Raw genomic sequence first — 21,634 nt, forward strand, 5'->3', positions numbered from 1 at the left:
CATTCTAATTTACTCATTTTCATTTGTCGACCTATAAGTCCCTTCATAATTGATGAATAAAGCTGAACAACAGCTAAGTCAGGAACTTGCCTCTTAAGTCAAATGCACATTTCCTGCTATTCTCTCTTTTCATCCTATCACAACCTGACACTCTCCTTTAGCCAATCGGCTGTAAGTTGCCAAAGTTTGAAATGTTCTCTCTCCAGCCTGTCATTCAGCTGTCAGCTCAGTACTAATGCAATAATTAACTACTGTGTACTCGTAATACTTTAATATGACTACCAAGTACTCATGGATTGGAACATCTAGCCTGTATTCGTTTACATTTTGGCAACTGGGTACTTTTACAAGTAAGCTGAGTTGAGTAGTCCCAGTTTGTAGTTTACACATGGACAAATGAGAAAATGTCACATAAACTACTAGAAAGGAAGAATACTATATGAACGGTGGTTTTGTAGGGAACCCTAAGGGAATCCTGCAGTTCCTATGGTAACCTATGTCGACCATTTGATACACCAAACAGGAATCGGGAGTCATTGTTTCATTGTGACAGAGCCACGTTGTTATGTCTGTATCAGGTCTCTGCCTTTTGTTGCTTTCTGATGTCAGCGTCAACAAGATCAAAAGTCTTTTGTCAAGAAAACTGACGTTAAGTTCTCAAGTATCACCATCCCCAACTTTCCCCGACATAACCGAACAACAACCCACGTTTTTGGGGAAGAAAAGGAAATTGATCTGACACATGTTGAGACTTTTTATTTGAGGGGAGTAGAGGCAGTAAACATGATCAGAAATATGGGGATAATGAAAAAGTATTTAAATTGGTTGAAGGGGAACCAACAAGAGGGTTGAAGTCTTATTGCACACACGTCAAAAAAAAATGCCGCACAACTGGTGGCGAGACTGATCCGATGAAGAGATTTCTTCGAAAATTTACTTTGAAGGGTTTTTAATCAGCGAAAGGAAAACCTTGCTCAGCAGGGACTCTCCATCCAAACATGATAATTTAGCGAGTTAAGTACCTGCACCGTGTGTTGGTTTGACTGCAGCTGACGCACAAAGTCTCGTGGTTCACTTATCATGATTTAGTTTTTGTTTGCTTTTCTCAGAATACACGTAAAAACAGGTCTACTCTGCTTTTTCTACGTCACTGTCATTCATGACATCTTTCTGATTGAGTACTTGAAGGTATCGATTGTTCTTATGCTACAGTTAAGGTGTATCACACACATTACGTCCTGGGCAACATTAGTTTGAGTGGAAATATCCAAGAAATTCCATCCATTGATCGTTTATATTTAAAATAAAATGTACAATCCTTTCTTTTAACAGATTTACAACTATTTAAAAAAAAAAACGCCAATTGAATGTGTAAACTGAATATTTCACCAGTGTTTTTAAAACATTAGTTAATGTAAGAATTAAATATGTGCCATGTTAATAGGATGATTATCTCCCACAGTGTGCGTCCTGAACATAAAACACATTTAAATATGTAATGTAACATTGCTTGTTCTAAAGTGCACACTGTTTAAAAGAACGGTGGTTATTTGTTAAATTAAAATGGAGTGTTCAACAGATGACCCCCAAAAACAGGGATTAGATAACAGTGCAACTAAAATGACCAAAAATAAATTGTAGTTGTGTTAAGAAATGCTCAGCACTGCCCCTACGTCCATGTACCTCCTACTCTATGTTGAGTTTTCGGGCATGAAGAGAAAAGTTCTTCTTGAAAACAAATGGAAATTCTTTGTGACATGTTGTTGTGAGGAAAGAAAACACATTTTTTTAATGAAAAAGTCCTGAAATCATGAATTTCTGAGATTCCTCCTTATGTGTCGTTACAAAATGAATGGGTGTCGGTTTGTGCTGCTAATAACTGAAGGTGTTTAAATACATTTCTACATAATATAGGGCCCAAAACATGTTTTGCTACACAAAAAAACTTTTTTTAACACAGTCATGCTCCACGCCAAAAGTTTTTCTTTTAGAATCAGTCACTCAATAATTCTATGTTGAATAGAATTGGGATCGGCCATTACTGGGGCAATAAAACAATAGGAAGGGAAGTCATTAAAAACCAAAGCAGACTGCAGTACATGCAGCTAAACGTCTTTTCCCTTTTTGTTTTAAAGGTTTATAATTCAAAAACTGGGGGTATACTCAAAACATCAATTGGATATAACTACATTAATAAGGGGACAAATTCTGAAAACATTGTCTGGTACAGCACTTTGCCTCTGATCATCAGGTGCCGTCTCTGCAGCACATTTACACCTCAGGTCCAGGAGTTCTGTGTCTGACCTGTTCAGACGCACCTTACAGATAAAACAGAAATAACCCGTCTCTCAGGAAACAGAATGTCTGTCTTGTGCAAGTTATTTGTTAACTCCACATGTCAATTCAACAGTCTGGCCTTTGTTGGCACAACAGCGCACCCTTGTGTCCAACACGGAGTTTCATCTCGTCTCCTGCCAGCTGCCGAGCGCTGCTGTCGGTCACAACACCGTGAGCTCAAGCAAAACCACAGACTGTAACCACACTGTACATATACATGGAGTGCATATATATATATTCCCACCACAGAGGAGTCGGGTCTAACTTTTCTCTCCTCGCTCCCTCCCACTCAGTGTGTTTTCCAACCTGACTAATGGTTTCCCATTGACGCTGCTGGCAGAAGTGGAGTTCTTGTGGCTCAACCAGGACGACAGGAGGCTGCGAGGCCTCGGTGGCCATCCGGGGGCCTGTGATAGGCGGACCATGCGCGGCGAACGCCACACCTTAATGGTAGAGTCATCGCTGGCGGACAGCAGCAGCTCCTGGTCGGAGGGGCTGAATGCCACCGAGTTCACCACATCGTCGTGCGCCAGACGCGCCAGGCAGATGTTGTAGTGACGGTCCCAGATGTAGCCGTGCTTGTCCTCAGCTCCACTGCAGGAAGGAGAGTGGAGGCATGGGTCAGTACAGCCTTCACAACTAAATTATTTCAACACTGCTGTCCGATGATGTGTTTCCATCTGTCATTATATGGGCTACATCAGAGGATTACATTCATCATGAATGAACCTTTCAAAATAATAGCCTTGGTATTGGCGACGTTACTTTAGGTGGGTAATGTAAAAAAAAAAAGGCAGCAAATCTTTAAATATGTAAAGCTGGAACATGTGTGACTCGTATAAGATTATATGATTATTATAAAAAGAGCCATATAAGATTTTACTACGACATGAGCAGTGATAATGTGGTTGACAGATTTGCCACCATGTCAGTTGCTAAGTGCTACTATTCATACATGACCACTAGGTACACGGTCCCACCTGGCAACAAAGTCTCTGCTAACATCGAGGAAGATGAAGAAGCACTCGTCGTTAGGAGTGAAGGCTCGGTGAGCGCGCAGGCTTCTTCTCTCCTCCCTCAAGCTCTTCAGATCGATGACATGCAGGTCTATCTCCTCGGCGATGGGAGGCGGAGACATGGGGTCGGAGATCACGCATCCGGCCGGCCAAGCCCGGCTGTTCACATAAAGGTACCTGGTCAACAAAGAGAAGGAGACAAGGTAGGGTTGATAAGACATTTTCTCATGTACTAATAATCTACTTTGAGCTTTTTAGGTAATGCTACATTACATGGCCAAATGTATGCAGACAAGCTTACATTAGATTCAAATTGGATGACTGAATATGTCATTGAAGGTTATGGACATTCATTATAATACTACTATACTACTACAGCCACACTACTGTTAAGGATTTGTTAAGTGTATTTCCAATTAACACAAGAGCGTTGGTGAAAAACGCTAACAACTATAAAGGTATGAGGGTTATGTAGCTACATATTTATATAAATATGTGTTTCTACACTCAATATCTATTACGTTATGTTTGTTTATTTACCTGTGGTCTGGAGAAAGGCCCATTCCAATAATGTGTCCATGGATATCAATAACATGGTCCAGGGAATCAAAGAACTCATCTGAGCTACGCTCTTCACCAAGGACGGGACCGGAGGTTGTCATCTGGTCGGGCTTGATCAGCTTAATACCTGGAAACAAAGAACAGCTGCCACATGAGGAGATGTCTGTCGGATTCTTCCTTCACAAGGTTTCATAAATGTGTTGCATTGTGTTGTTTTCATCATTTCCTCGCAGCTTGGAAACTATACCAATTTGGTGAGGGGAGTACGTAAGGCTGCCGGTGGTGAAGAGCAAGTAGGTTTTGTCTTCTTCCCCGGACTCAGGCTGCTCTTTGAGGCTGCAGTCGGGTGCTTTCGTGTGGGTTCTGCCCATCATCTTAGCCACGTGGGTTTCGATCGCCAGGTCCCTGGGCCCGACATTTTTACGACTCTGACAAAAAAAGGTTGAAGATGAGAGACAAGGACAAAAGAAGAGGCACAATGAAGAATATTATATTTAACAACATGGAACAAAATGTTTAAGAGCGTTTCCACGCACCTCACCTGTATAACATGCTCCAGGTTTGATATCGTGGACTGAGGGGCACGGGCAGCTGTAAAGCCTTGACACCTTGCCTCCCTCTGAGAATCATCCTCTGCTGCCTCCTCGTCGTCTTCCTCGCTGCCGGAGGTTCCCAGGTCAAAGAGGAGGGGCTGGTGCTGCCGCGGTGGCCCTTTCTGCCTCTGAGCCTGAGACTGGGCCTCATAATCCAGCACCAAGTCCGGGTTGTCATGACGACGGCAGTGGGCCACCATCACTGTGCGGATGGTGCTTGCGTTAATGTTCTGGATCTTAAAAAGGCGCTTGACCACGTTGACATTCTCTGATTCGACATCCTGTCGCAGAAAAGAAAAGTTTGAGAAGGAGAGAAAGATTTGGAAAAATATTTATTTTAATTTAGCATTTTTCGCTGTGATTACATTGATGTCTAGTTTTCACACAGTTAAACACACAATGGATTTAATACAAAGCAAAGAAAACAAATTTTCACATTGAAATTGATTAGAGCATTTAAGTCTTAAATTTAATTAAGTGTTTTATAGCAATGACGAATGCATGAAAGCAAAGGGGACAGTTGAAAGACTTTTAAATACCCGACAAATACGAGATATATTTGTCCTCACCTGGAAAGCTTTATTGAGCCACAGCACAGAGCAGGAGGTCATGTTGCCGATCCAGTGCAAGTTCCCAGAGATCAGGTGGGTCTCATTCAGCCAGCAGCCAAACACATCGTACGGCTTGTTCCTAACCCGTGACAACAGTGTGTAATTTTCTGTGATGGCGCACAGGAGGAAAGTGAGAGCGAGATAGTAACAGGTAAATTAAAACATACCTGCTTATATGCAAATTATCATTTCAGTTGTCTATATATACTTTATAGTATATACTTCCTCAACACATTTGGACAATCTAAGAGATGGTTTTCAGCAAGCAAAGTGAAAGATGACTGGTATACTCTGCTCTTTATCCCAGAAGCAAACATATCATGAGACTGTTATTACTTGATCTACTCTCAAAGGTTATCAGACATAATGAAAACTTCCCTCAAATTTCCTCTTTGACTCTTACCCAGACTGATGACTGCGATTTCCCCCGAAGAGGTGTGGTGTGGGCCCAGGTAAACCCCAGACACGAGCAGCAGGCTGTCGTCAGCATTGAACTGGGAGAACTGAGTGTAGCCCCAGTTGAACTCCCGCATGCTGGAGCTGTGCACCAATGAGAGGTTGCCATCTGGTTGCTCCGTGTCCCACAGCTGCTCATGAGGAGGCAGAAGAGAGGATTGGAAATAGGTGAGTGGATAATTAGGAAGAGGAGAGCTGAGGGCGGTAAAACAATGAGGAAACAACATGAAAGCTAAACAGTATAGTGGTAAAGTGTCCCTTGCATGTCTTCAGTTGGGCAGTCGAGTTGCTTTCACAATACAGCCCCGCACCAGCAAGTTTCAACATTTCAAACCACAAATATGATAGAAAGATAATGCCACTCAAATAAAAACAACAGTTTAAGGCTGGAGAAACAAAATAAAGTTGCCTTAGTATCTGTAACACTGAGTTCTTTACAGTTATTAGTTATAATGTTTTCAGCACTTCAAGTGGCACTGTATTGAAATTAAATCTATTTTTTTTACATTGATCTGTTGTGCCTTACTTTTCTAAGTTGTAAAATGTAGAGCAGGACTATCACTGAACCAGAAAGAAGTCCAACAGTTGAGTCAGTAACCAAATAAGGAAAACAATCACCTGTCACATTGGCAGAAAGTAAGTAAATAAGATCCAGGATGAATGTAAAAACACATTCAATCCTTTAATCCCTACCTTAACAGTGCAGTCTTTGGAGCAGGATGAGAACCGGTGCCCCCTGTGAGAGAAGGCCAAGTGGAGGACTTGGTCGGTGTGCTCTCTCAGCGTCTGAACCTCCACACAGGGGATGCAGTCAAACAGACGCCTGAACTCCCTGTACCATGACACCGCCGCTGCAAATGAGAGATTGTAAGTTCTTTAAAACTTCACCCGCTCTAAACATCTGTATAAAACGTGTATTTTTGTAATAAATAACTCGTCTTATATTTCCCATGGTTATTAATATTTACCTGGGTGTCGGGGTACAAAGCGGGGGATGCGGTAGTAGCTGTAGAACAACTCCCTCCACAAGAACTCATCTCTGGAGACAGCCAGCCACTGTCTGCAGGTCAGACCAGCTCTCAGCACGGTATCATGGGACAGACACAGGAAGATCTCCAACACCAGGCTGTCAGGCAGAACTGGGCCACACTCCATAATAACATCCTATACAACACACACACACACACACACACACACACACACACACACACACACACACACACACACACACACACACACACACACACACACACACACACACATTATTGATATTATATTAAAGCAATTTTAACCTCTTCACACAGTTTCTCCTTTAATATCTTCAAGATCGTCTTATTCCATCTTGATCTGCATCGGTTTAGCTTATACTACTTTTCATTGGAGCAACTGTAAGAAAATTTAGGATGATGTAGTTTGTGGTGGTGCCGAACTGTACTGTAACACGAGATGTTAACAAGAGATGTTTCTGTTAATCACACCATTCTTAATGATGTCTCTATGATGCAATACAACAGCACCACATACTGTAGCCTCCAACATCATAATATTTAATCAAAACATTTCCCAAAAAATAATCAAATAACACCTGAGCAGTATGACCAACATTAACCTAATAAACTGGCCACTAAAAGCATATTAACCAGGGCTGGGCAATAAAACAATGTAAATAATTATCGCAATATGAGTTTTATCAAAAGCTACACAACAAAAGTCCAATATTTATCAATATATTGCTTATGAGTTGTGTAAGCAGAGTGAGGAAGAATAACACATAATTGATAGACCAGATTTATAAAATATTTACTGCTTATCGAGCATCCCCTACTCATTAAGAAGAGTTTTAAAACCACAACAACCTTCACTCAGGAGCAAAAATCTGTCTTTAAACTTCACAGAAATAATAATGTGTCATCTATCGTGGTAATTATCCATTTTGACTGCTACAGAAATTGCTATGTTCATATGTTTTGTTTTTATAATCCAGCCCTAACATTGACTAACAGATGTGAAATTGAAGAGGGCATGAAATCAGTCAGAAATTTAAATAACTCTGGATGTGTGCAAACATGAAGAGCCTGAGGTCAATCCTCTGTAATCTGTGTCTGACAGCTGATAGTTCACACCACTGCAGTCACAGTCAGCACTGAGCCGTGCAGCCCAAAAATATCATCAACATGTCAGAGCACCGACACTCACTGAAATCCTCTACAACGTGTTCCTCACTGTGAGCAGATCCTGGGGCAGAGCCATGTTCGCGTGGCTTTAGCTCCACCACGACCTCAAACAACCGTGTGACATCCATCACGTCGTGTGGCGATCACTTTATAAAAATAACCAGCGGTCTCATGTGGCTGAGGACACGTTTACTCTGATCTTCGCTGAAACAAACCTCCGTGTGCGGATTACCTAACATGGACATTTTAGTCGCTGAGCGTGAAAGCTCGTATCAAGTTCTAAGAGAAAGAGGAAGCTACTGAGCCTCGGTGCCGAGCTGGGAAACATTAACTAGATCATCTCCTGATAACCAGCGGATGTTTGTGTGTGTTGGTTGTAAACCACTCGGTTTACTGCTAAGCTAGCCACGGACACCTATCAAGCTAACGTTAAGCTAGCTGTTAGCCTGGATTTGTTTTCAACTTTTCGCTCCGTCCCACGACTTCATTTCCCCGACCCGCGGTTGGTTTGATAAATCGGCGCCACGGCGGCATTAGTTAACCACTTTAGTTCATCGCGAAGTTACTGACACGACCTGAGACTCACCTGCTGGATCGAAATAAGCAGATGGTGAAATCAAACAGCTAGCTAGCGCTAAGAGCTAGCAGCGCAGAAATGACAACAACCCTCCGGTGTTGTGTCGAACCAGCCAGACTCTACCAACAGATAACAGAAGCCTCGATGCAGCAAGAGAAAGACCAACTCAATCCATCCGGAGGTCAATGAAATATGTTTATCATCAGTAAATCATCTCAAGGACAACAAGGTGTTCGTTAAAGATGTATTCAACACCATCACTGGGTTAAATGAATTTTAATGTTCAAACCCGCTGTATTTACATTTTTCATCTATTTGAATCAGATCAAGATTCAAGATGTTTAGCAAAAGCTCCAATAGCAACAACAATGGGAAGTTAATTAAGTAACAAAGACAAACAGAAGTATTAATAAGATAAATACAGTAATAGTAACATAGTAACAAATAGTAACAATAAATGATGATGGTGACAATTAAGAAATAAGCGTCTGTGTTACAAGTGACCTTGAATAAAATACTGCATTTGTATCAATATATTTGAATTAAAAAAGATAAATGTAAGTACTGTGCAGGATGATCAATTTATGTTAGATTATAAATGATATGACTAGATGTTAATGGGGATAATTCAGCCTTCTTTATATACTGCTATAGGTAGTGGGATCTATAATAGTGCATTTGTTGAATATAATCTGTACCATTATTCTTTGTCTGCCAAGAAACTAGTAAAAATTAGTTTGTGAAATAAATGTGTTTGTGTTGAAGTATAGTGGAAAAAAGGTAAGTACTTGAGTGGATGTTACTTTCCATCAAGATGTTGAGGTAACAGCCATCAATGCTATATGTCAAATGTGCCAGAAGACAGATTTAAACACGTCTAACATCATACATCTGAGGAGAAAAGTATGAATCTGATTTACTGTGTGTTTTTCCTCTAATTTTCTTCCCTTTATTTATTCATATTAAACATACACCAATCTTAATAATGATGGTAACTCTGAACATGTTTGAAATAATTGTGACAAAAGACCACAAAACACTAAAATAATTACTTTCTTTATTTTTCACAACCTCATTTCACCTTTCAGGCGCATGTTGCTGAAGGCTGCAGATTATGAAGATTTATGAAAGTAAAGAAATGATAAAATAAAGAATGTAATAATTTCTCCTATTAAATATTAAATCTTACCTTCCAAAAATGAAAACGTATAACTTTTATTTAAATCTATGTAGGCTGCATTGAATAAAAAGATCCCTTATCATTAATTTATACATTGTTGTGATCATATTTAGTGTCAGAAATAACATCTTAATATAATTTTGTTCCCTGTTTTTGTGTCCATGAACTAATCACTGGGGACAATGATTGAACAACACATGTGTCAGTGCAGCAACACGACACCTCCAACGGGGAGCATGAGTCGTGTGACCCTCAGAGGCTCTGTCAGTGGAAAACGCTGTGTCATTATCATTGTTGTGTGGGTGGTCACTCATGACAACACAGACTCCACAGGAACAACAGAGCTGCTCTGCAAGACGAACGTGTGGGGAGAAAAATTAAAGTGGAGCGATGCTGTGACTAATACTTCGTCGTAAGTATTCCAACTTTTTTAGAGATGACACCAAATTAAAGTGAGTTTTTAACTAGGGAAGCTTAGTAGCAAACAGGTTTTAAGGACCAGGGAACTGTGACATATATGTTCCCACATGCAGCTTCAGGCTTTAACAGATTTTCTACAACATGAAAATGGATTAGTGTGTAAAACAGAGTGTGTGAAAAAACCTGATAGGGGTAGGATCATGTTTTCTGCTTCTGCATTTTCTCAACAGGTAAGACTTGCTGACAATGTGGCTGATGATAGAAACAGATAGAATAATAATCTCTGCCTGTTTTACTCTGTTTCTCTGCAGCACTGCGTAAAATGACCAGGTGGATAGCATCATGCTGTGGCTCCTCAAACAGGAGCAGCCCAGCAGCCGGATGTCTGTCACAGTGTAAAGGTGACCACTCAACGTGTCAGATGATGCTAATTAGAAATAAGGATTGTTGTTGTTTTGATGGCGTAACTGTCTTTATGTTCCTCACTGTGCAGGGCAGAACGTGTGGACAGTTTCCAGTGATGAGAAACCACCACCAGTTTAAATTCGCCGAGTCCTCCCAGCAGGGTGGACTGAGGAGATGCCCTCATTTCTAAGCCCGGTCATCCATCAGTGAAGTTTGTTATCATGCAGCATGTGTGTCTGTGTTGCTCTGCAGTTGTTTTAATGATGATTTGTCTGTAAACTCCCTGTTGGGAAGCCGGATAAAGTCTGAGAGCTGACAAGTGCAGCAGCGACGAGATAGATACATGTTTACCTATAATGTGATATAATAATCCAATGAATTAAACAAATGGCTTATGAGTTCATTTCTTTATCTGTGACTGTTCTCCCTCCAGGAGAGGGTCCTCCTCTGGGACCCTCTTTTCCTGAGTATCTGGCGCCATCATGTGGAAGACAAATACTACTATAGATAGATAGATAGATAGATAGATAGATAGATAGATAGATAGATAGATAGATAGATAGATAGATAGATAGATAGATAGATGGATGGATGGATGGATGGATGGATAGATAGATAGATAGATAGATGGATGGATGGATAGATAGATAGATAGATAGATAGATAGATAGATAGATAGATAGATAGATAGATAGATAGATAGATAGATAGATAGATAGATAGATAGAAGGATAGATAGATAAAGGATAGATAGATAGATAGATAGATAGATAGATAGATAGATAGATAGATAGATAGATAGATAGATAGAAGGATAGATAGAAGGATAGATAGATAGATAAAAGGATAGATAGATAGATAAAAGGATAGATAGATAGATAGATAGAAGGATAGATAGATAGATAAAAGGATAGATAGATAGATAGATAGAAGGATAGATAAGGATAGATATATAGATAGAAGGATATATAGATAGATAGAAGGATAGATAGATAGATAGAAGGATAGATAGATAGATAAAAGGATAGATAGATAGATAAAAGGATAGATAGATAGATAGATAGATAGAAGGATAGATAGAAGGATAGATAGATAGATAAAAGGATAGATAGATAGATAGATAGATAGAAGGATAGATAGAAGGATAGATAGATAGATAGAAGGATAGATAGATAGATAAAAGGATAGATAGATAGATAGATAGAAGGATAGATAGAAGGATAGATAGATAGATAGAAGGATAGATAGATAGATAGATAGATAGAAGGATAGATAGAAGGATAGATAGATAGATAGAAGGATAGATAGATAGATAGAAGGATAGATAGATAGATAGAAGGATAGACGGATAGAAGGATAGAAGGATAGAAGGATAGAAGGATAGATAGATAGATAGATAGAAGGATAGATAGATAGAAGGATAGAAGGATAGAAGGATAGATAGATAGATAGATAGAAGGATAGATAGATAAAAGGATAGATAGATAGATAGATAGATAGATAGATAGATAGATAGATAGATAGATAGATAGATAGATAGATAGATAGATAGATAGATAGATAGATAGATAGATAGAAAGATAAAGCTGCATTTTGTCTTTCCTAGTCAAATAACACCATGCTGTTGCTTTATAAATATCACTCCAAAGGCTTATATTGAATATGCTCACAGTTTGAATTAAAAATATCTTACACAACCAGCTGAATCTGTAAGGAGATCCAATATATATATTTTTTTGAATTCTCATTTAGATTTGATCTAAAATAGTTCAGTATAGTACTTTTGTCAAATGTTGACCCAGAAACTCTCCAGTTATCTGTGCTTTTCATTGATTCTTGGGAAAAGGGGAAATGTAAAATTATATTTCCCACATGTGTTTTAATTGAAATGTGAGGAAGGACAGAAAAACACCCAAATTAAATATGAACATTTTATTCATTGCAAACATAGTAAAAATCTCAAACTGAGTACAGACATTTCTCAGGGCATGATGTCAACCAGTGTACATTGTACAGAATCCTCAGATAGACACCCATTATAAAATCCAAAAATTGCAATATTAGATGATTACACAGTCAGTACTAGATTATTACTTCTTTCAGTTTTTGACATAAAAAATCAATCATCATTTGTTGAGCTCCAGTATGAAAAAATACGATAAAAATATAATGTGTGTATCAACCTCAATATGACATCAGCCTTTACCTGTTTGTCACTGACACCACATGTGCTGAGACATTCTTCTGAACCTTGCCTTGTGACATTTCCACTCTTCAATTACTTATTTTAACTCACTATTTCTTTTTTTTTTGCGTAATTAGCTGCCAGTGTGAATTTCCCAGTGTGTTTCATTATTCACAGCATAAAACAAAACACAGGTTAGGAAACACTGAACAATTAAACTTAAAAAAATATAATATATTCAGAAGTGTTACAAAAGAACAAGTACATCTATGTCCACATCTATTTACATCTGTCTACAGGGGGGGCGGTTGGGGTAGGGGATCAAATATGTTATTTTTCTTGAATTCTCATTTAGATTCGATGTAAAACAGTTCAGTATAGTACTTTTGTCAAATGTTGTCCCAGAAACTCTCCAGTCATCTGTGCTTTTCATTGATTCTCGGGAAAAGAGGAAATGTAAAGTTATATTTCCCACATGTGTTTTCATTGAAATGTTAGTGGGGAGTGGAGCCTGCTCTCTTCCTTGCGTCCACTGTGTCCATCAACAAAAGGGAGAGCCTTGGTGCCCTCTTCCCTTCCTCTGCAATGAACTCCAGCTGGTTATAGAAGGAGTCCATCACCTCCCTGGACGTGACCACCTCCAGGTCCTGCTGGATGAGCTGGAGGAGCTCACAGAGGCTCTCAAGAGACGGCCCGTCTCCGTTGTGCAGCAGCCTCCTGATGCAGCTGTACATTGCTTTCTCAGCCAGGACCTTTGATATGAACAGCTTTCCAATAAACCTGATGGTATTGAGGGAGCGACAGGAGGGTCTGGCGTTGTTTCGCTCTTCTCTCAGCCGATCAATCACCCTCACGTCCCTGACTGGCTCCAGGCAAGACCCCCCCTTCAGAGAAATGTCCTCCCTGTCAAAGTTCTTCCTGTACTCTGCCTGGCAGTGTTTGACAAGCAGAGACCTGAAGGAGAAGTTGGCCGACCAGTCGGTTAAGGATTGGACTTCCACCTGAAGAGGAGAAAACCATAAGGAAATATTAACACAAATGCAACTGACATACTTAGGAAAACATATTGATTACTTCTATGCAAAGAATCACTTTATACAGCAAACACCAAATGCAGTCAACAGTGATCAGTGTGTGCTGATGTTTGTCCTCAACTCTAAATTAACTCATCATTTGATTAAACCTTTGATTAACACAACATGGGTCAAAAGTGACCCCACACTTTTTATTTTCTATATCTTTGCAGGAAATTAATTTCGTCATTCAGTATTTCAGGTATTCCTTAATTAACTTGTTTTTGATCATCCCAAATCCTTATTTTAATTTTTCCTTTCTTACTATTTGAAAAAAAATACTTTTTGTATCGCTACCCTTCTAATTCACAACATGGGTCAAAAATTACCTGTTTTAATTTCCTATGTTATTTAATGCATGGCTGAGTGTTTCTTTGCTATATGTTTGAAATCAATTTATTTCATCATTTAATATTCCAGATATTCATTAATTGTCTTGTTTTTGATTACCACAAATCATTATTTTCATGTTTCCTTTCTTACCTAATGAACAAATGTAAATTCTTATTAAGTATTATTTCACAATCTATTACTAGTGAGAGAGAGAAATATGTCCAATACAACATTTATGTTTGTTCATAAAGTAATAAAGGAAAAATAAACATAATGAATTCTGGTAATCAAAAACAGGATATTTAATGAATACCTGGAATATTAAATGATAAAATACATTTATCTCAAAGATATGACCCATGTTGTGCATTAGAAGGGGTTTGCATAGCTTGTTTATCAAAGTGTTATATTAATGTTACAACCTGTAAAAAAAGATAAGCTGCTCAACTAAGTAAGAAACAGGATAAAAGTAGCTTCCAGTCAGAGATGCATCACTTACTGTTGAGAGGTGTTGGCACAGCTCAGCGAAGACTGCAGCAGAGTGTGGTCTCTGCACGGCCCTCTCAAAGATGAGCTCAACCGTTTCCTGCAGGGTCTCCTCAATGTCCATCTTCTCGTCACTCAGCTCCGTCATGAAAGCTTGAAAGTTTTCAGTGACACAGCTGACGGACTCCTCAGGCTGGACCTGCTCCTTCCTCACAGCTTCTTCAGAGGCAGCTGGAGCCTCATCCTCTGTCTTCTCGGTCCTCTGGATGGATGGAAAGCCAAAGGCGATGTCCACCTGCGGCTGATGCTCGTAGGAGGCAGCGTGGAGAAAGACCACGGGCTCGGATGGAGGGCGTCGCCTCTGCTCGCCCCTCAGATCAGGTGGGCTTCTTGGCTTCTTTGAGGAGGCGGAAGTCTCCAAGAACACAACTGCCTCCCTGTCACTGTGCCTCCGGAACATCTTCCTCCTCTCTTCCAGCACACGAGCAGCTGACTTGGAAGTTAATTCCACGCTTTGCTTTTGTTTTGGCATCATGGTGATTCAAATAAATCGTAGTTGTCTTCAAGGCAAATCCAAAGAAACGAGTTCCGGTGAAAGAAGCGATTCAAGTGCAACGAGCCAAGTAGTCAGAAGAAAACTGAGTGAAAACTGAGTGAAAACTGACGGTTAAGTAACGACGGACTTCAAAGGTCTGTTTGCCTTTAATGCCTTTAATCTAAGAGATTCAAGGCAAACAGACCTTTGAAGTCCGTTGTTAGATTCTAAGCTATAGGAAGCAGAAGGGGGCGGGGGGTTGCCATGGTGACCTGCAGTGACATGCATTATATAAATGTATCTAAACAACCTATACATCAACTAGATAGATACACACATACACACATACACACATACACACACATACATACATACATACACTGCAGGTCACCATAGCAACCCCCCCCCCCTCCTGCTACAAAATATAAAACTATAAGAACATACTGAACTATATAAAATATAAGGAATACAAAGTATATATAATATAATAAAATTGAATGTATATTAATTAATTTTATAATATAGATCATCAGTTGTTTACACATAATTTATAACAAATTTTTGGATAACAAATATTTTCAAACTTCACAATGCTGTGATTCTTCTTATTAAAGTTTTAACATATGTAAATGAACTGCACTCTTCTGGTCTTTTACATTACAGATCATCATTCACACATACATGTACATTCATATAGTGCATTGTGTATCACTCGCACAGCAATTTGGGGCTCGGCGTCTTGCCTAAGGTCACACAGGGATCGAACCACCGACCTTTGGATTAATAGATGACCAACCTCCTCGCCATACCCAGCCCTACTTAAAACTACTGCAAATTAAATATGGTGCTACTTAAAATTGATCTGTTGTCTCTGGCCCATCCAGCAGTTCATTAAAGCATCATCAAAACATACACAAACACACACCACAAACCAACAATGGCAGTGTGGAACTCCAAGTAATAAACTACACAAAAACTATAGGAAAAGTAAGAAAAACGTAAAAAAAAAAAAGTAGTAAGGAGGAGAGATTCCTGTGGGTGGTTAAACACTACTCTTACAGGCAGAGACAGGATACGCCTTAAACCAGATGCCAGGCTCACGACTGTGGACGGATTATGAGACACTTGGGATTATGGGCACAGACGTGTGAAAGGATGCACCCCACACCTACACAAGGACAAGAGCCACAGATTCAGAGATGGTGTTTTGTTTTGTTTTGTCGCTTTTTGAGTTGTTTTATGTCTCTTTGTTTGTCTCTCTGTGGTTTTTGTTTTATTTTTTATCTTTGTGGTTTGTCTCAAACACACTTGTATGAATCTTTTCACCTTCTGTCTTTTGACCCTGACCAGAGGAGATCAGTGCGGTCACAAGGGCAACAAGACAATCTATTCTATTCTATTCTATTTGTATTTTGAATATTTTTTTACATTTCATTGCATTAGTAGTAAGTATTACATGTTCACTTATTATTACTTTTCTGGTGTCTATTTCTGACTGTCCCCTTTGCTGCTGTGAATATGGACTATACAAATTTTTTTTTTTATTGATTTGATTCTGGGTCTCCATCCACTGAGATGCTAAATGGGAAAGACAGTTTAGAAAATTGATGGAATTATTATTCAGATTTATCACTCGCACGTATATACAGCAAGAAATCGTAAAAATGATTCTCAAAATGTTTGTTTACAATTGTGACTCAGCAATAGGAGATTTCTCTATGAACAAAACTCTTCACAGCTCACAAACCCCTATCGTGCACAACAGAACAGATCATTTATGAAGTGGATTGAAGTTTTACATAAAGAGTTAAAGCATGAAAATAACTTTATTTGCTGGATTTCACCTCTTTAGAGTGGACACAGGACTGATGAAACCAACAAAAACAAGCTGTCAACTTGTGAAATTTGTAAAGTTAGAGTCTAAATGTGTTATATCATCTTAAAGAAACCCTCTATTTACTTCTCAAGTAAACAAATGAAGAGGACAACATGATCAGATTAACTCAACTTGGAGCTGCACAATCAGAAAATGTTTTCAGAATTTGTTATGTTTCCTTCCCTGGATGCAGCAGTTTTTCAGAAGCACATATTACGGCGATTAGACATCACAAACCAAAATCACTCTCTGTGTAATATCACGTCATATCCTTTATTTAGAATAGAAAAAAGCACAAGTGTATTTACATTCACATGTACAGTGGCATACAATACAATTCAACTTTACAATAACGGCGTTCTCCAAAGTCTGTACAGGGTTAAAGTGACAAATGTTGAGTTTACAGTGTGGATCGATGAAGACGAGGTGGAAACTGTACAAACCTCTGACTGAAGGAACTGTTCACCTGAGCTGGTGAGGATCAGAAACATGATGTAAAAGTGTAGAAAATATCTCATCTCTCATTTGATATTTGACACATTTTCATAAGATCCGACACTGATAATTATTAATAAAATCTGGACAGTGGTGTTTCTTCAGTACATTTCAGTTTCCCAATAAAAACCCTTTAAAACGTCTTTCTGCTGGAATAAAAAAACAAATGAAATGTCTTTGTGTGATGTTTTACTTTCACATGAACTCATTTATTTCCTTAATAAAGACCTGTCTCATCGGGAGCCCCCCTCCTCTCCTCCACAACAGCTCTAATCTAAAGTGCAACGTTGTTCTGAGCGACTGTCCCTCTGTGGTGGTGTCGTCATAGCACCATGGTGGGGATGTGGTGCACCAGGGGCATCTGGTGCTGGTGGACCATGGTCGTCATCTGTGGGGGAGGAGGGGACACACGCGAGGGCACGTCGGCGTTGGACACCACCGGCTTGTGCCGCGCGCTCTTCTGGTGCGCCCTGAGGCCCGCCAGCTGCGAGTACGCGCTCTGGCACACGTGGCACTTGTAGGGCCGCTCGCCGGTGTGCAGCCGGACGTGGTTGCGCAGCGTGGACGACTGGCTGAAGCGGCGGTTGCAGAAGCGGCACACGAAGGGCTTGTCCAGGGTGTGGATGCGCATGTGAGAGCGCAGGTTGCTGCGGGAGTTGAAGCCGCGGTGGCAGATGACGCAGCGCATGCGACCCGCAGAGGAGGACGAGGATGAGGAGGAAGAGGAGGAGGAAGTGGGAGAGCATGAGATAGGGCCCTCACAGGAGTGGGATTCATCTGGAAGAGGAAACAAGGAGGGGGGTTATTTAAATGTCTCAGGTGGGTGCTGCTGCACAGAGGATGATCTACACACTATTTCAAAATGATCCCTGCGTTGATGCGTAAAAGCTACTCACCAGTCCTGCTTTTCTTCAGGTGCTCTTCATCTATTCCAGGAACTCCAGGGATTCCCAGGAACGTGTTGTGTGTGTTTCCATACCAGACGAGAAGCTCCTGGTCTGGGGGGATGGTCTGAGAGGAGAAAGAGAAGAGGGGAAAGCTCAGTTAATAAAATGCCAGATAACCTGACTATCAACTTCAAATTGCATGACTACAAATGCAATTCTCCTTTCTCATCAGCAGGTGGCGCTTTTCTAAAGGACATGTAAATCCTTGGCAGGCCTCAAATAAAACCCATGCTCAGCCACAGTGAAGTACCAGTGCTGCTGGTGTGAACTTGTTCTCACCTCCACAGCCTTGTAGAAGATGCTGCTGCCGATCTGCACCACCTCCAGATTTTGCTCCTGCTCGTTCCTGGCGCACTTGATGTAGGTCATCCAGCTGCGCTGATCCTCCTGACTGGCATCGATGAAATAACGCACCGTGCCATCTTCATTGAACACCTGAGCGCACAAGTGGAAAACAAATATTTAATATCAAAAACACAAGATAAAATAAACATCCGATCTGATGAATCAAATTTCTGTCTGTCAGGTCTTTTTTCGCAGCTCACCTCCCACATGAGGTTGTTGTTCTTGAGCAGGTCCACGTGCTCAGGGGACAGGACTCTCCCAGTGAAAGGACCCATCTCTGTCCCGGCCTTGATCCAGGTCTTTGAGAAGATGCCCAGACCTTCTCCCGGGATGGAGCTCTGCGCAATGACCACCTCGCTGGGCAGCACCAGACTGGACAGCTTCTGCACCTCTGCAAAGAAAAGGGAAGAAACGTGAGCATGCAACATACACAGGAATTAAACTACATCGAAGGCCTAAAAAAATGTTTTAAATGTGCATATGAAAAAAAATCACACAAATGTGGATTAATGTCGATAAAGCAGAGAGAGAAGTCTGTGGTCAGAGCTTCTCATGAAACAGGATTTGCTGGAGAGATCCTGAAAGCAGCAAATGGACTGGATCTTATTTTGGTCACGAAATATTAAGCTACACCTTATCCTCCGTTTAATTCGATTATCTGGCTGAATTGAAAGTTTTTGTTGCGCACAGAAACCCCCTTGGAAAGCATTTTCATCCGCATCAGAAAGGACGGAAAAAAGAAAAAGAAAAAAGAAAAAAGATCGTGCGATTCTTTAATGTCAAAATCAAAGATTTTTTTTTTTTCATGTGAGTCTGCGAAAAAAAAGCAGTTGTGAATGGGGGTTAAATGGTCCTCTAATGCCCAGGGTCCAGCAATTGGTCATGCTTCAGATGTGATATTCATTAAAGTTTACTGGAAAAGAAACGGCTAATTCCAAATTCATTATCCTTTTAAGAACTTTGTAGCAATAAATTTGCGCTGAATGAGACTAGGACTTGTTAAAAAGACGAAGGAATTTCTGCAACAAAAAAATGGAAAGGCGATTAAATGGTTGACATGCAATGAATAGCATTAGATTTAGCCTTCACGGTGCATTATGCGAGGAACAGCAAATCTTTTAAGGGGAGAGAAAGGAGAAAAGCTCCGGAGCCCCATAGCTGCCAAGAGAGGAAAAGAGACTGTCCGGAGATTGATGAATGCGGGATAAGAGAGAGAAAAAAAACCCGGGACATCTCAAAGAAAGGGAACTTTTTCTCCCCCTCGAGGTTTAAGTGGAAACTTTCCCAGGTCAAGCACAAAGTTAACCAAATGAATTTAATGCCCTGCGTCTTTCAATCGGCGGCAGTTACACGCCTAACAAGCCTGTGAGCGCCGGGTCCCGGAGCTGTGAGGGGGTCAATGCGTTAAATGGGTCGAAAGAAAAGCGGAAAAATGAGGGAAAATGTGGAAAAACAGCAACAAGAGAGGAGGATTCAGTTTGTGGACACAGGCTGCGGGCTTAGGAAAGTGGCTTTCTTTGACAGGATGGTGGAATTTCTCGATATTTCGTGAGTTGGAATCGTTGGGGACAAATTGGAAAGAAATTGGATAAATTGGGGAAATAAAAAAATCCTTATGGATTTAAGTGAAACAGGGAAATTATCTTAAATCAGCGCATTCTTTATAAAATATATAGTCGATATTTATTAATGTGTATTTGCTTTATTAAGCCTGTGACCTTTTGGAACCATTACGCGCAACAAAATACGCATGTTTGGACACCTATGTTTGGATAAAAACCTCAAATAAACCCACATAAACCAGCATTTAAATAAAATACCCTCCAAACACGCACCACAATAACATGAGACACTCAAGTCTAAAACAAAACAACACTGTCCCATGTTAAATCAGCAGGTCAGCTCATCCATACCTCCAGCGAAGGACTGCGCCAGCACCTCGGCGGTGAACGCGGTCTTGGGGCTGCAACCGGTGCCGCTGTGCCGCTCCTCCGCCAGGTGTTCGCCCAGCACGTTCCTCCACCTGCCGTACAGGAAGCTGTGCAGGATGTCCGAGGTGATCACGTCCGACAGCGCGCGGCTCGGACACTTAAATCCAGACTTGAGAGCCAGGGCGTCGGCGGGCAGCACGGAGCCCATGGTGCAAGAAATATATTTTTTTTAAATGGGGGAAAAGAAATGATGGAGAGGAAGAAATAAAGAAAAACAAGCGGTGCAGCAACAAGTAGAGCGATGGAAGTGAAGAAGGGGTTTGAATTTAAAAAAAAAGAGGAGTGAACCCACAGAGCTGCTCTTATCAGTGCGTCCTCCTGCTCTGGAGAGGCTGTGCGTAAAAGTGCCTTGTCTGGCTGTGAGGGTCTCTTTATATAAGTGGCTGAGTGACCCCTGTCTAATTACTTATTAATGACACACCCCTCACCGTGTGTGTGTGAGTGTGTGGACCTGCCTGCTGCACACACACACACACACACACACACACACACACACAGAAAGAGAGAGAGAGAGGGAGGGGGGGGGGGGCCGAGACTTTATTTAACGCAACATTTTTTGTGCGCAAAGCTGCAAATGCATCAGAGCAGTTAAAAATAACAACACACAAGTAAACTTCTGAATATTAAAAAAAAAATTGAAATCCTGCAGAATAAAAAAAGTATCAACCCCTTGAAAAGTTACGAGGGTTGTAATAAAAATAAAGATCATTGCGTAAAACGAGAATAAACTGCTTTCTTTGGCCGGGATGAATATGAATGCGCGTAATTCTGTTTATAAATGTGCACAATAAACGGGATGTTGAGGGATAAAATAATAAATAATAAGACAATAATAATAAGGAGAAAAAGTTTGAAGGGGTTGATGTCCACGCAGAAGTGGGTCATTGAGTCTGGGAGCTGCTCGCCTATTTTTTTCTCATGGCACTTCTTATTCATGCGGTGGTGATATTAATTTTTGTGCGTGCGTGCATTTGTGCATGCTGTGTGTGTGTGTGTGTGTGTGTGTGTGTGAGGAGCGAGCGCGGGAACAACAAGAAT

At 40.6% G+C, this 21,634-nt stretch overlaps 2 protein-coding genes and 1 long non-coding RNA gene across 4 annotated transcripts; 1 reads left to right on the plus strand and 2 right to left on the minus strand.

The window, feature by feature from the left end:
* Positions 1–741: 741 nt before the first annotated feature.
* Positions 742–8,455, minus strand: fbxw5 (F-box and WD repeat domain containing 5). Of its 2 annotated transcripts, none has more exons than XM_035184838.2 (10): positions 8,335–8,455; positions 6,543–6,738; positions 6,268–6,425; positions 5,522–5,705; positions 5,077–5,225; positions 4,456–4,788; positions 4,162–4,342; positions 3,894–4,041; positions 3,318–3,530; positions 742–2,931 (listed from the first exon to the last, which is right to left on the minus strand). In XM_035184838.2, exons 2-10 carry the CDS (start codon positions 6,727–6,729, stop codon positions 2,598–2,600), a joined length of 1,887 nt encoding a protein of 628 aa, XP_035040729.1. In that variant the 5' UTR covers positions 6,730–6,738; positions 8,335–8,455; the 3' UTR covers positions 742–2,597. The 2 variants fall into 2 exon arrangements, with proteins under 2 accessions (XP_035040729.1, XP_035040730.1); XM_035184839.2 differs by lacking the exon at positions 8,335–8,455 and adding an exon at positions 7,771–8,320.
* Positions 8,456–9,700: 1,245 nt separating this feature from the next.
* Positions 9,701–10,728, plus strand: LOC118125822. Its single transcript, XR_004698886.2, has 3 exons — positions 9,701–9,917; positions 10,237–10,326; positions 10,419–10,728. It is a non-coding gene; the product is annotated as an uncharacterized LOC118125822 (long non-coding RNA).
* A 6,427-nt stretch (positions 10,729–17,155) lies between these two features.
* LOC118125945 (PR domain zinc finger protein 12) lies at positions 17,156–20,744 on the minus strand. The gene is made up of 5 exons (XM_035185034.1): positions 20,519–20,744; positions 18,806–18,996; positions 18,540–18,695; positions 18,210–18,324; positions 17,156–18,090 (listed from the first exon to the last, which is right to left on the minus strand). Exons 1-5 carry the CDS (start codon positions 20,742–20,744, stop codon positions 17,636–17,638), a joined length of 1,143 nt encoding a protein of 380 aa, XP_035040925.1. The 3' UTR covers positions 17,156–17,635.
* Positions 20,745–21,634: the final 890 nt, after the last annotated feature.

The sequence above is a fragment of the Hippoglossus stenolepis genome, chromosome 18 (genome assembly GCF_022539355.2).
Source record: "Hippoglossus stenolepis isolate QCI-W04-F060 chromosome 18, HSTE1.2, whole genome shotgun sequence".
Classification (NCBI taxonomy): Eukaryota; Metazoa; Chordata; class Actinopteri; order Pleuronectiformes; family Pleuronectidae; genus Hippoglossus; species Hippoglossus stenolepis.

Excerpts from the sequence above, each read along its gene's own strand:
- fbxw5 (XM_035184838.2), bottom strand. The coding sequence starts at position 6,729 with ATGGAGTGTGGCCCAGTTCTGCCTGACAGCCTGGTGTTGGAGATCTTC. Across the intron at positions 4,042-4,161 it reads GTACTCCCCTCACCAAATTG|GTATTAAGCTGATCAAGCCC; the intron begins GTATAGTTTCCA and ends CTTTGTTTCCAG. Across the intron at positions 2,932-3,317 it reads AGCAGAGACTTTGTTGCCAG|TGGAGCTGAGGACAAGCACG; the intron begins GTGGGACCGTGT and ends TCCTTCCTGCAG.
- LOC118125945 (XM_035185034.1), bottom strand. The coding sequence starts at position 20,744 with ATGGGCTCCGTGCTGCCCGCCGACGCCCTGGCTCTCAAGTCTGGATTT. Across the intron at positions 18,325-18,539 it reads TCTTCTACAAGGCTGTGGAG|ACCATCCCCCCAGACCAGGA; the intron begins GTGAGAACAAGT and ends TTCTCCTCTCAG. Across the intron at positions 18,091-18,209 it reads CCTGAAGAAAAGCAGGACTG|ATGAATCCCACTCCTGTGAG; the intron begins GTGAGTAGCTTT and ends TTCCTCTTCCAG.